This window comes from Narcine bancroftii, chromosome 8 (assembly GCF_036971445.1).
Source record: "Narcine bancroftii isolate sNarBan1 chromosome 8, sNarBan1.hap1, whole genome shotgun sequence".
Lineage (NCBI taxonomy): Eukaryota > Metazoa > Chordata > Chondrichthyes > Torpediniformes > Narcinidae > Narcine > Narcine bancroftii.
In genome coordinates, this window is record NC_091476.1 from 7,043,580 (window position 1) to 7,056,694 (window position 13,115).

A 13,115-nucleotide genomic window follows, 5' to 3' on the forward strand; every position below is an offset into this window, starting at 1 on the left:
GTAATTATTGCTGTTTTGCATGAATCTGGCATGTTTTGTGTTTCTTCAATCTGGTTCATTATTTCCAGGAGAGGAGGAATTAATAAGTCTTTAAATATTTTAGAATTCTATTGGGAGTCTGTCCTCTCCCGACGTTTTATTGTTCGGTAGTTTTTTTAATATATCCTGTATTTCCTCTATTTCAAATGATTTTATTAATTTATTTTGCTCCTCTTGTTGCAATTTCGGTAGTTCAATTTTAGCTAGAAACTGATCTATTTTGTCTTCTTTCCCTTCGTTCTCAGTTCGATATAATTGCTCGTAGAATTCCTTGAAGTTTTCATTGATCTCCGTTGGGTTATATGTAATTTGTTTGTCCTTTTTCCTTGATGCCAATACCGTTCTTTTAGTTTGTTCTGTTTTAAGCTGCCAAGCTAGTATTTTGAGCGTTTTTTCTCCTAGCTCATAATACTTCTGTTTTGTCTTCATTATGTTCTTCTCCACTTTGTATGTTTGTAGTGTTTCATATTTTATTTTTTTGTCTGGAAATTCTCTTTTTGTTGTATCTTCCCTTGTTGCTAATTCTTTTTCTGTACTTACTATTTCTCTTTCCAGCTGTTCTCTTTCCCGATTGTAGTCCTTCTTCATCTTAGTTACATAACTTATTATCTGCCCTCTGATGAAGGCTTTCATTGCATCCCATGATATAAATTTATCTTTCACTGATTCTGTATTTATTTCAAAGTACATTTTAATTTGTCGCTCAACGAATTCTCTAAAATCCTGTCTTTTAAGTAGCATGGAGTTTAATCTCAATCTATACATTCTTGGTGGGATGTCCTCCAGCTCTATTGCTAATAACAGGAGTGAGTGATCCGATAACAATCTAGCTTTATATTCCGTTTTTCTAACTCTCCCTTGGATGTGGGCTGACAACAGGAACAGGTGTATCCTTGAGTATGTTTTGTGTCTACCCGAATAATATGAGTATTCCTTCTCCTTTGGGTGTTATCTCCTCCATATATCCAAAAGTTGCATTTCCTGCATCGATTTAACCAAAAATTTGGTTAGTTTGTTCTTTCTGCTAGTCTTTTTTCCAGTTTTGTCCATCTTTGAGTCCAAATTAAGGTTAAAGTCCCCTCCTATCAGTATATTCCCCTGCATATTTGCAATCTTCAAAAAGATATCTTGCATAAATATTTGATCCTCTTCATTAGGTGCATGTACATGGAGCAAATTCCAAAATTCTGAATATATCTGACACTTTATCATTACATATCTCCCTGCTGGATCTATTATTTCCTCCTCTATTTTGATTGGTACCTTTTTATTGATTAATATAGCTACACCTCTGGCTTTTGAATTATATGATGCTACCGTTACGTGCCCTACCCAGTCTCTCCTTAATTTATGTTCCACTTCCGTTAGATGTGTTTCCTGCACGAATGCTATATCTATTTTTTTTCTTTCTTCAGTAAATTTAACAGCCTCTTCCTTTTGATTTGGTTATGTATTCCGTTAATATTTATAGTCATATAGTTCAGCATGGCCATTTCATACTTTGTTTACCTCTCATTTCTGCTTCCTCATCGCCACCTTTCCTCCTTATCCATTTCTGTTTTTTTCGAACACACTATAAAACAACACTTCTAATACATAAAATATTTCCACTATTCCCACATCTAAAATTCCCTTAACCCCAAATGTCCCCCCCCCCCCCTCTGAGTTTCCCCTTGTCCCTTGCCGGGCAATCACAACTCCCCTCTCCGTTTGGATTGCGAACCCGCTCGCAAGCGTCAACTGATTTCGCAGTGATTGTTATTCTCTCCCACCCAGCCCCCTCCAGAAAAGACTTTTATCTTCACATATAATAAAGTTCACCCTCTTAATTTCCCCCCTTACTTCCTTTCTTCCCTTTTCTTCCGCTTCTTAGTTCTTACTTATACATTATTTTTCTTCTTTGTATGAAGTTTGTTGTCATTCTTGTTCTTGTTACATCTCTCTTTCTGTTTTGCAGGCGTTCTGCAAATTCCCGTGCTTTCTCCGGATCCGAGAACAGTCTGCTTTGCTGCCCCGGGATATCTATTTTAAGCATCGCTGGATGTCTTAACATCAATTTGTAGCCTTTCTTCCATAGAATCGATTTTGCTGCGTTAAACTCCTTCCTCTTCTTCAGGAGCTCAAAACTTGTGTCTGGATAGAAAAATTTTTTTTGACCTTTGCTTTCCTGTGGCTTTTGTCTTCTCTCATTTTTTTTCATTGCCTTCTCCAATATATTTTCTCTTGTCGTATATCTCAGGAATTTTACTAGAATGGATTTTGGTGGTTGTGGTTTAGGGGCTAATGTTCTGTGTGCCCTTTCTATTTCCATTTCTTCCTGTAATTCTGGTCTTCCGAGGACCTTGGGGATCCATTCTTTTATAAATTCTTTTATATCTTTGCCTTCTTCATCTTCCTTAAGGCCCACTATTGTTTCTCCTGTTATAGTTTTCCATTACATCCATCTTCTGAGCTAACAACTCCTGTGTTTCTTTAACTTTTTTATCAGTTTCTTCCAATTTTCTTTTTAAGTCGTCCACTTCCATTTCTATGGCTGTTTCTTGTTCTTCCACTCTGTCTACTCTTTTTCCTATTTCTGTCATGACTATCTCTAATCTAAACACTTTTTCTTCTGTACCTTTTATTCTTTTTTATTTCATTAAATTCTCCTGTCTGCCATTCTTTTACTGCTTCCATATATTCTTGAAATTTTTAAAAATCTATGTACAGACCATTCCCTTTATCTTCTATTTCTCTGTGCAGAGCTAGATGTTCTCCTTCTTCTTCTGTGTCTGCTCTAGGGTTTGTCGTCTTCTTCTCTTCCTTGAAGCTGATTTGACTTGATGCTACCATTTATGAAGTGCTACAGAGCAGTGCTAATTGTACAGTGGCTCCTTTTTATATGCTGTCTCATAACCTTGTTATCTTCAGAACAAGACTTCGGGTTCCAAGTATTTGTAATCAGTAGTTAACTCTGTACACTTCACTGTCTCTGACTTCCAGTTCTAGATGGACCACCATTTTTCTCTAATTCATTCTTCAGATATAAGCCTTTCACCATCACTTTGTACCCAGTCCATTAATTCAGCCCACAACTTTCCTCATTTTGATCTTTAATATACTCGTCATAAATCCTATCATTTTGATTTCCTTTTAAGAGAACTGATAGGTTGCATCACATAAAGACAAAATTCCCGCTGTGGGCTTGGAGGTAAAGGCATTACTGAGGATACAGTGATTGGAATAGGAATGTCTTCCTTGTCCACTTTGTATATAAACAAGTTTAATCTGCAGTGTCTTTTTTTCATTCTCTTTCCCTGCCAAAAATAAGTCCCCTGAACCCTGTTGCTAAACTTGTCAAATTTAGTCAGATCGATTTTAAAATTTAAAAGTAATGAACCATATTTCTTTAGTACTTCCTTCACCAAGTTAGGTCTATAGATATCAATATTCATACTTCTTGTAAGGTAAAATGCATTTGCAATTGAGTTTCTTCTAGTGCTGTTCTGGCAATGACTAATTGCAGTGATACAATGCTTTTGACTGAGGACTGATGGACTTTGAGTTCCAGTTCATGACTGTTCCATTTTGTGTATAACTATCCCTTGTTGCCACTATGGATTATCAGTGAATGATAGGTAATCTGCAAAAGACTAATGCTTGATTTTTAAATTTTTTTTTGCTGAATGTTATTCCACCATTTGCACCTTGATTTCTGAAGTAATTTCTAACTTTTGAAGGTCTGAATATTTAGACATACATGCATCATGGTAACAGGCCATTTTGGCCCATGAGCCCGTGGCACCCAATTGTACTCAATTGACCTACAACCCCTGTACATTTTGAAACCAGAACATACAAATGCCACACAGACAGCTCTGGATTTGATGCTACGCTAACTATGTGACCCTGAAGAATAGAATCCATTTGAAATGTACTTTATAGTTCTGAGAAGTGAATTTTCATTTTGCAGCGCATTGATTGTCTGAGTAGCAGAGAGATCACTCTGAATGGGGGAAAAAATCTTTATCCTCATCAACAGATTAAAAACAATCCTGGTCTTGTGTAGAGTAATTTTTGGTTTGGTTTAAGCATCATTTTGATTGCAATGCAGCCTATTGCAATCTATTTGCATGACTAATGATTCCAGGAATTGAAATTGGTATTATTGTAGGTCCATTTTACTTCTGCAGTACCGTCTGCTTTATAGTGGAAGAAGTAGATGAGTTATTACATTTTAAATAATTCTGCCTTATTTAAAAGTTAATGATCATTGGTTTAATAATTTTGTCTACCCAAGATGGAATTCAAGTATACCACAGTTAATCAATTTGTTGAAAAAATTAATTTTAAAAAGCTTAACACTTTACTGCCATAATTTGACTTCTAGCATATTTGCATAGAATTGTCCCACTGTAGGGGGTATCACTGCTTAACTCTCCACTAAAAGCAACTTCCTGTCAAACTTTCAAGATGTTTTAGTCCACACCAATGCATTACTTTTCATTGATCTGGAAGAAAGCTACTCACATCCAGCAATCTTTGTGCTTTGGGTTTCTGTTTGTTGAATTTTATTCTGGTGTCATAAGGAATCCGGTATCAGCAAAGGTTTAACAATTACTATTGGTATGTTTTTAATGCAATTTTTTGGTTATATTTCGTATATATTTGACAATCATACTAAATACAAAACATCAAGAGAACCCTTCCCTCCACCTCTCCCCTCTATACATACTATTAATCAGAAAGAATGAAGAAAACAAAAAAAAATCCCATTGTCAGTGCATACATGGAAACACAATAATACCAGAGTATTAAGGAACATAGGAAGTAGGAACAGGAGGAGGCCAAAAATGGCCCATCGAGCCTGCTCCCCCATTCAATACGATCATGGCTGATCTAATTTATGACCTAACTCCACCTACCTGCCTTCTCCCCATATCCCCTAATTCCTCTATCATGTAAAAATTTATCTAACCCAATTTTAAATACATTTAATGAAGCAGCCTCAACCACTTCCCTGGTTAGAGAATTCCAAACATTCTCTACTCTCTGGGAAAAACTATTTTTCCTCATCTCTGTCCTAAATCTATTCCCCCGAATCTTGAGACTGTGTCCTCTCATTTTAGTTTCCCCAGCCATCTCAAAAAACCTTCCTACATCTATCCTATCCATACCCTTCATAATCCTATAAGTTTCTATAAGATCTCCTCTCATTCTTCTGAACTCGAGCGAATACAATCCTAGACGATTTAATCTTTCATCATAAGTCAACCCCTTCATCCCAGGGATCAACCTAGTAAACCTCCTCTGGACCGTCTCCAAAGCCAGTATATCCTTTCTCAAATATGGAGACCAGAACTGGACACAGTCCTCCAGGTGCGGTCTCACCAGTACCTTATACAGTTGCAACATGACCTCCCTACTCCTGAATTCAATTCCTCTAGCGATGAAGGCCAACATTCCATTTGCCTTTTTAATAACCTGCTGCACCTTGTTAGGTCTGCTTTGTTCATGAATGAGTGAGACAAACACCAGGCTGAGTCGAAATCAGGGTTCTTTGTTCTTTATTACCGGATTGTAACACTTGCGACTAAACATGTTAGTCGGAGAATGCATTCTGCCGTTATCAGCAAAATGGTGATTTTTTATACCCTTGGATATGTGCTTAGAACATCATCATATCATTACTTGTCCAATGACTAAAACTGTTGCTATCCTTTCCCTGCTAGCTTCCTGCCTCTCAATCCATCAATGTCTCTCTTATCTTGTAAGTACAAGGATGCATTCACATCTTGTTACTGCCCCGTACATTCCCATCTCATGATGTTTTACCTAACAGGAGTACAAGGACACCTCCCCTTCTTGTTACTGCCCTGTACAGGGTAACTCCCTACACATTCCCATCTCATGATGTTTTACCTTACAACCTGCAACCTAACTTTTTGCGATTCATGCACAAGCGCTCCCAAGTCCCTCTGCAAAACGGCATGCTGTAGTTTTTCACCCTTTAAATAATATTCAGCTCTTTTATTTTTCTTGCCAAAGTGGATAACCTCACACTTACTAACATTGTACTCCATCTGCCAGACCTTTGCCCACTCATCCAGCTTAACTCTATCCCTCTGCAGACTCTCCACATCCTCATTACAATTTGCTCTTCCACTCAATTTGGTGTCGTCTGCAAACTTGGCTACACCACATTTTGTCCCCTCCTCCAAGTCATCAATGTAAATGATGAACAGTTGTGGGCCTAACACCGACCCCTGCGGCACCCCACTTACTACTCTCTGCCAACCTGAAAAACTCCCATTTACCCCGACTCTCTGCCTCCTGTCAGACAACCAATTTTCAATCCAGGCCAATATATTTCCCCGGACTCCACTTTCCTGTAACTTACTGAGAAGTCTCTTGTGCGGCACCTTATCAAACGCTTTCTGGAAATCCAAATATACAACATCAACTTGTTCCCCTCTATCCACCGCACCCATTATATCCTCAAAGAATCCTAACAAATTTGTCAAACAAGATCTTCCCTTTCTAAAACCATGCTGCGTCTGCCTGATTGAACCTTTACATTCCAAAAGTTTCACTATTTTATCTTTAATGGCGGCTTCAAGCATTTTTCCAACTACAGACGTCAAGCTAATTGGCCGATAATTTCCAATCTTCTGCCTACATCCCTTCTTAAAAAGTGGCATGACATTTGCTGTCTTCCAGTCTGCCGGGACCTGCCCAGAATCCAAGGAATTTTGGTCTATGACCACCAATGCATCAACTATAACTTCTGCCATTTCCTTCAGAACTTTTGGATGCATATCATCAGGGCCAGATGATTTGTCGGGCTTTAGTCCCATTAGTTTCTCCATCACTACTTCCTTTGTAACAACTATTTTATCAAGGCCTTCCCCAACATTCGCATTCTTAACTCCGCACTTGGGCATGCTGGACGTGTCTTCCACCGTGAAGACTGACACAAAATATTTGTTCAATGTCTCGACCATTTCCTCATTTTTTTGCTACCAGTTTTCCTTTCTCATCCTCCAAGGGTCCTATGTTAACTCTGGCCACCCTCTTCCGTTTTATATATTTATAAAAATTTCTGCTTTCTGTTTTTGTATTTTGTGCCAATTTACTTTCATAATCCTTTTTCCCATTTCTTATTACCCGCTTTGTAACCCCTTGTTGTCTCTTAAAGTTTTCCCAATCTTCCAGTTTCCCACTGCTCTTTGCAGCTTTGTACACCTGCGCCTTCAATTTTATACTCTCCTTTATTTCCTTTGTTAACCACGGTTGATTTTTCCCTCCCTTGCTGCCATTTTTCCTGACAGGAATATATTTTTGTTGAGCATTACAAAATATTTCTTTGTAAATCTTCCACTGTCCCTCAACTGTTTCATCAATTAGCCTGTGCTCCCAGTCCACTCTGCCCAATTCCTCCCTCATCCTATGGTTGTCACCCCTGTTTAAGCATAATATATTAGTTTTAGATCTAACTATTTCCCCTTCCATCTGAATGAGAAATTCAATCATACTATGATCACTATTTCCCAGATGGTCTCTGACTATTACATCATGTACTCTACCTATCTCATTGCACAACACTAGATCCAAGAGAGAATTTTCTCTTGTGGGTTCCTTAACATGCTGGTCAAGAAAGTTATCGCGGATGGATTCTATGAAGTCCTCTTCCAGACTCCCACGACCAACTTGATTTTCCCAATCTATGTGGAAGTTAAAGTCCCCCATGACGACTGCCGTATCATTATTACATGCCTCACTTATCTCGCTATTTATTTCCTGTGCCACTAAACTATCTTTAGAGGTGTACTAGCTAGTCTGTAGCAATCATAGCCCTATAATGGTGCCAGTGAGGTACCTCTATGCTTTAAATAAAGCTGCCAGATTTTTAGGAAGGTGTCATATCCCTTCCTGAGATTGTATGTGACCTTTTCAAGTGGGATGCAGCTATTCATCTCCGAAGACCACCTATTGTTCGCCCCTTTTCCACTGGCACATTGTCCCAGGAATTAACAGGGAATTATCTGGGATGGGGTCCAATGGGGAAAAAGAAAACCGTCAGCATGCCAGCATTACATTATGCCATTTCAATCCGAGGATTGATGGCCTATACCCCTACTTGTATCCCTGGCATCAGCTGTCACTGGCATGCCAATTAAACCAGTGGAAAAAGGACTACAGAAAGTCGTCTGGTAGAATACTCTTCGGTGGAAAAGGTGGCCAGTTGAAATGGCTTCCTATCTCAGAACACTACCAGTGAAAAGAGGCTCTTGAGTAGATGGTAGTCAGACTTCTATGTTACTGCTATGCATTTCCTACCCACAAATAAGGCAATTTCTGTGAAGTTAAATTGAGAATTAGTTAGTGATCTACCAAGTGTTGGAAAGTTCTCCAGAAGAGACAGGTCTGGGCCTACTGGGAAAGTGTTTAATTTTTACTTGAAGAGCCATGGGATTTTGAATTTGAAACCTGTGCAGTTTCAGAATTGTTTAAGGTTTGATGTACTTGCAAAACATTTGAAATAACTTGATTTTACTGTAATGACAGTTTGTAAATTTTAGGACTGCAGGGTTTCTGTCACTTGAGGGCAATTGGAGATAGAGAATAAATGCTGACATTGCCATCTGATGCCTGCTCTGCACCTGAAAAATTCTCTCCTCCACTGTCCCCCATGTCATTATTTAAATATGACTTTGAATGGTTAAAAAGTGAATTGGAGAGAGATAGTAAATATGAAGATAGGAGATAACTACATGACAATTTTGCTAACATTTGTATTGGGAAATATAAGTCAATCCTTAACCATTTGAAGTCCAGGTCATTGCATATTGATTTTTGAACCTGCAATGTTGGTTAGTAACAAGAAGAGAAGCTAGTTTGTTTTGTAATCTCCATCAATTGATTCAGTTCTATGGGTCACTGTGGCTGAGATCTGTGCACTGGAACAAAATCTGATTGGATGCCTGTGATGTTCTGCAGGGATTGGTGTTGGGTCCATTGTCATCCAAGTTGTTGATATGGATGACAGTGTAATTAACATGATTAGTAGGTTTGTGGATGACTCTCCAATTGGTGGTGTAGTAGATACCTTTAGTATCTAAAGGTCATCTAAGATTCCAACTGGATTCAGGTGAACCAGGTTGAGTGGGCCAAGGAATGGCAGATGCAATTTAACTGGCAAATGAGATGTTGCACTTTGAGGTTGATACAGGGTAGGTCTTGTACAGTAAATGGGGAGGCCCTGGGTATTCTTCCAAGACCGATGTGTGGATTTAAGAATGTAGTTCTACAGTGCTGGTAGATAAAGTGCAGAAGGTGTTTGGTAAACTTGCCTTCATTGCTCAGTGTATTGAGCACAGGAGCAGGCACATCATCTTATAACTGTATAAGATGTTGGGAGATACGTCTCCTTGCAGTATTGAGCGAATATCGCTCGGACTGGTAGGGTAGAAGTTGGATAGGCTGGGACCCTTCTCCCTCGAAGAGGAGGCGAAGGCAGAGATCTTGCAGAGATTTGTAAAATCAGAATAGACCTAGGCAAGATAAATAACCATAGCCTTCATACCCAATGTAGATTAGTCTAAAGCTGAAGGGCATACATTAATGTGAGAGGGGAAAGATTTGAAAAGGACTAGAAGGGAAAGTTTTTTTCCCCCCACACAAGGAGATGGGTATATGGAATGAGCTTACAGAAGAAATGGTAGAGGTGGAAATGATTGTTATGGTCAAATGATATTCAGGCAAGTAAATGGATAAATTTAGAGGAAGAAGCTGTATGCAAGCAAATGAAACCAGCTTGGTTGGCATGATCAAGTTGGGCCCAAGGGCCTGTTTCTTTGCTTGAAACTGACTAAACCTCTGTTTTCCATTTTGCAGACAAATCTTCCCATTTTTAAGATGAAAGACTCGTGTGTGCGTAGACGATACAGCGACTTCGAATGGTTAAAAAGTGAATTGGAGAGAGATAGTAAGGTAAAGGCCATTGAAAAGATAAGTGTATTGATTTGTGGATCTGAGTGGTTTGTTCTTTTGAACTCCATTTCAGTTAAAATTTTAAATACTATTTCCTGTGAATAAATTCAATATTAATGTATTCAATTCAATAAATCTGTATATTGATTTATGAAATTAGTCTAAGATGTATAGCAGAGTTCATCTTTGTAATTGACTAATATTGGGATCATGTCGTCATGGACAGTTTCTGAAGAGAAACTTGCTGCAATATCAATTATTGTTCAATGACTATTTTGTGATTGTACCACTTGGGGTCGCATCAAGTGTTTGAAAATTATTGTGGTTTTTATTGAGCACCAACTTCAAGATATAGCCTACAAAATGTAACTGTCTAATTGCCTTGGTATGTAAATATTATAGCTCAACTTCCCTAAACAAACCATTTAATTTTTAAATTCTTGTTTCCTACTTTCTTGCTGCAGATTGTTGTGCCACCATTACCAGGAAAAGCTTTGAAACGACAGCTTCCATTTAGAATGGATGAAGGAATTTTTGAAGAGTCTTTTATTGAAGAAAGAAGAGTGGGATTAGAACAATTCATTAATAAGTAAATTTTGTGCCTAAATCTGCAAATCCTGTTAATCAGGAATTTTTGTGTGAAGTGAGACTTGCATGTCTAGTGTTTATTGCCATCCTTACTTAGCCTCAGTCATTTGAGCCTTTTTGAGTTGCTGTACTAATGCAGTGTTGCTCAGCATTTCTAAGTCAAGAACTTTTGATTTTTTTTTTCCTGAGAGAGTTCTGAAGGAATATTTGCATGCATTATGACTAGGTCATGCTAGGTCAATGACTGCAGTGCATTTTGTGGACCGCACAAGTGATTGGAATGAATATCTGGGCTGATGTTCGAGATGCCAATTAGAGCTGCATTGTTTTGATGATGCCAAACTTCTCTAATGTTGGAGCTGAACTTGTCTTGACAAGTGGAGAGTCAGTCAGCCCCTTGGCCCAACTTTTCCAAGCCAACCTAGTTGGCATTCAGGTTAGTCCCATTTGCCTTCGTTTGTCCAGTATTCAATTGCAGTCCTGGCTTGCATCTTGTAATTGATGGAAAAGCTTTGCATTGTCAGGCAAATCACACGGTTCCTTTTTTTTTTACCTTCTGCAGCCCAAGAAGTTCCTTTTTTTAATTGTTTGTGGCCCTTGTTATTAATAGCTTTATTTCTCTGGAAATGTAGGCATGTGTGGAAAGCCCCTCAGTGACTTGTCAAATTTTTCATTTTCGAAAAGGACTTGAAGTAAAATGAGAGTTTCATTCTGACCAATGACCCAATATTGTAGCATTAAATTGTTATATTTTGGGCCTGTATTACCAAAACCTGGAGTTTGCAGTAGTTTGAGTGCATTTTTCAGAATTGGTCATGAATGGTGAATAGTTGAGTTGCAATAACTAGGAGATGCATTTGGAGGATAAATCAAAGAAAGCTCATTTTTATTTGAAGTTAATAGAGTGTAAAACATTGTAATTTAATTGATTATTGTGACCGTGTATTTAGTGAGGGAAATGGTTAAAAATAAAGAAACCAATTGTGTGGGCAAAATGCAAGGATGGATAAAATTACAGAAGCAAAAGATAAATTTCCCATACAGCATGACATTTTGTAGTTCTAAAGTTGAATTGGCTTAATGCCAGTAATGTCCATTATAGAAAAAAACAAAGGTATGTACAAACACCCAAAAGCCAGTTAAAGAGTGTAACACTAAAGGTTATTGCAAAAAAAAATGAATGGACAAAGATCTGTTAAATGCTCTGTGGGGATGAATTGAGAAATGTTCCACTTTTGACAGGCAGGTGGACAAAGAGCCCATTGTACAGATTGGAGATTGTAGAGCTCAGATACAGAAGGATTTGTGTGGCCTGTACATGATTCATAAAACTTTACAGCCCAACTGAAGGTAGCTAGGAATGCTATTGTTCTAGAAAATTGAGTACAAAAGTAGGAAAGTTGTACTTCAGTTACATAAGGTATTGATTACATCTTGCATAATATATACAGTCTTTTTCTTGAAGCAGTTCAGTTTATTAGGTGATTATCTGGAATTGGCTGTTTATAAGGAAATATTTGGTTAGATTGTACTTGATGGAATTTAGAAGAATGATAGCGGACTAGATTGAAACAAGTTCCTGAAGGAACTTGACAGGATGCTGTACAGTGTTTCTTATGGAAGAATCTAGAACCAGAATGTTGTCTAAAATTGGATAATTTTTTAAACAAAAATTTATATCTTTTAAAGAGCATGTCTCTGAGAATATTCTTCCTCAAAAGGTGGTGAATATTTTTAAGGCAGAAATCGGATGGATCTGCCTGAGCAAAATACTAAGGTTTCTGCATGCAATAGAAATATTCGGAGACATTAGATTAGGTATAATCTTGTGCTGCAAGATCAAGTAGCCTGTTCCTAATTTGTAATTATTGTGCATTTAATTTTGTCCTTTCTTAGAATTGCAGGTCATCCGTTGGCCCAGAATGAACGCTGCCTCCACATGTTCTTGCAAGAGGAATGCATCGATAGGAATTACGTACCTGGCAAAGTACGTCAATAGGTCAGCAGGGTGCTTTGGTTTCTCTCCCTTCCCACCCTACTTCCAGTGAATTACATTTATTTTTACACAAAAATCGTACACATTTATCACTTAAACTATTCAGAAGAACATAGGTTTCATAACACTTGATTTGGCTTTTTAAGCACCTTGTCCTCTCCCAAGTTCCTACACAGATATCCATGCAGGGCTTATAGTTCAGGACTCTAGCTCTTGGTTTGACTTGGGTTGAAAACATCAGATTTATGAGGTGCCCTATTTTCCTTCTGTTGCATTTTCTACCCCAAGACCATGACTTCATTTGGAAGAAAATAGCACCATTAAACTTCTGTTCCCAAACTACCTGGATATTAAATAGTTTCTAGTATTAGTGTGGTTTATTTTGACTTGTTTAAAGTAGTTGTTTACATTGTAAACTGCTAAGCTTGTGTGTTCTGCAAAATGTTTGCTGTTTTTAATACTGCTAGAGAACAATTTGCTGAAGAATCAAAACTCTAAAACTTTTATCTTCAAATTGGTA

General features: G+C 37.9%; 1 protein-coding gene and 1 long non-coding RNA gene across 6 annotated transcripts in view; one reads left to right on the top strand and one right to left on the bottom strand.

Moving 5' to 3' along the window:
- The window catches only part of LOC138740319 (sorting nexin-12), a 34,919-nt gene that overhangs the window by 14,564 nt on the left and 7,240 nt on the right, over nucleotides 1-13,115 (top strand). For 3 of the 5 annotated variants that reach the window (XM_069892804.1, XM_069892807.1, XM_069892805.1), the window contains exons 2-4: nucleotides 9,916-10,011; nucleotides 10,476-10,600; nucleotides 12,496-12,586. In XM_069892804.1, the coding sequence (XP_069748905.1) occupies nucleotides 9,916-10,011; nucleotides 10,476-10,600; nucleotides 12,496-12,586 (312 nt within the window). Of the gene's footprint in view, nucleotides 1-9,915; nucleotides 10,012-10,475; nucleotides 10,601-12,495; nucleotides 12,599-13,115 lie in introns of all 5 variants that reach the window. The other 2 variants (XR_011342822.1, XM_069892806.1) reach the window with 1 other exon arrangement.
- The window catches only part of LOC138740320 (uncharacterized), a 33,716-nt gene that overhangs the window by 12,133 nt on the left and 8,468 nt on the right, over nucleotides 1-13,115 (bottom strand). The window lies entirely within an intron of this gene.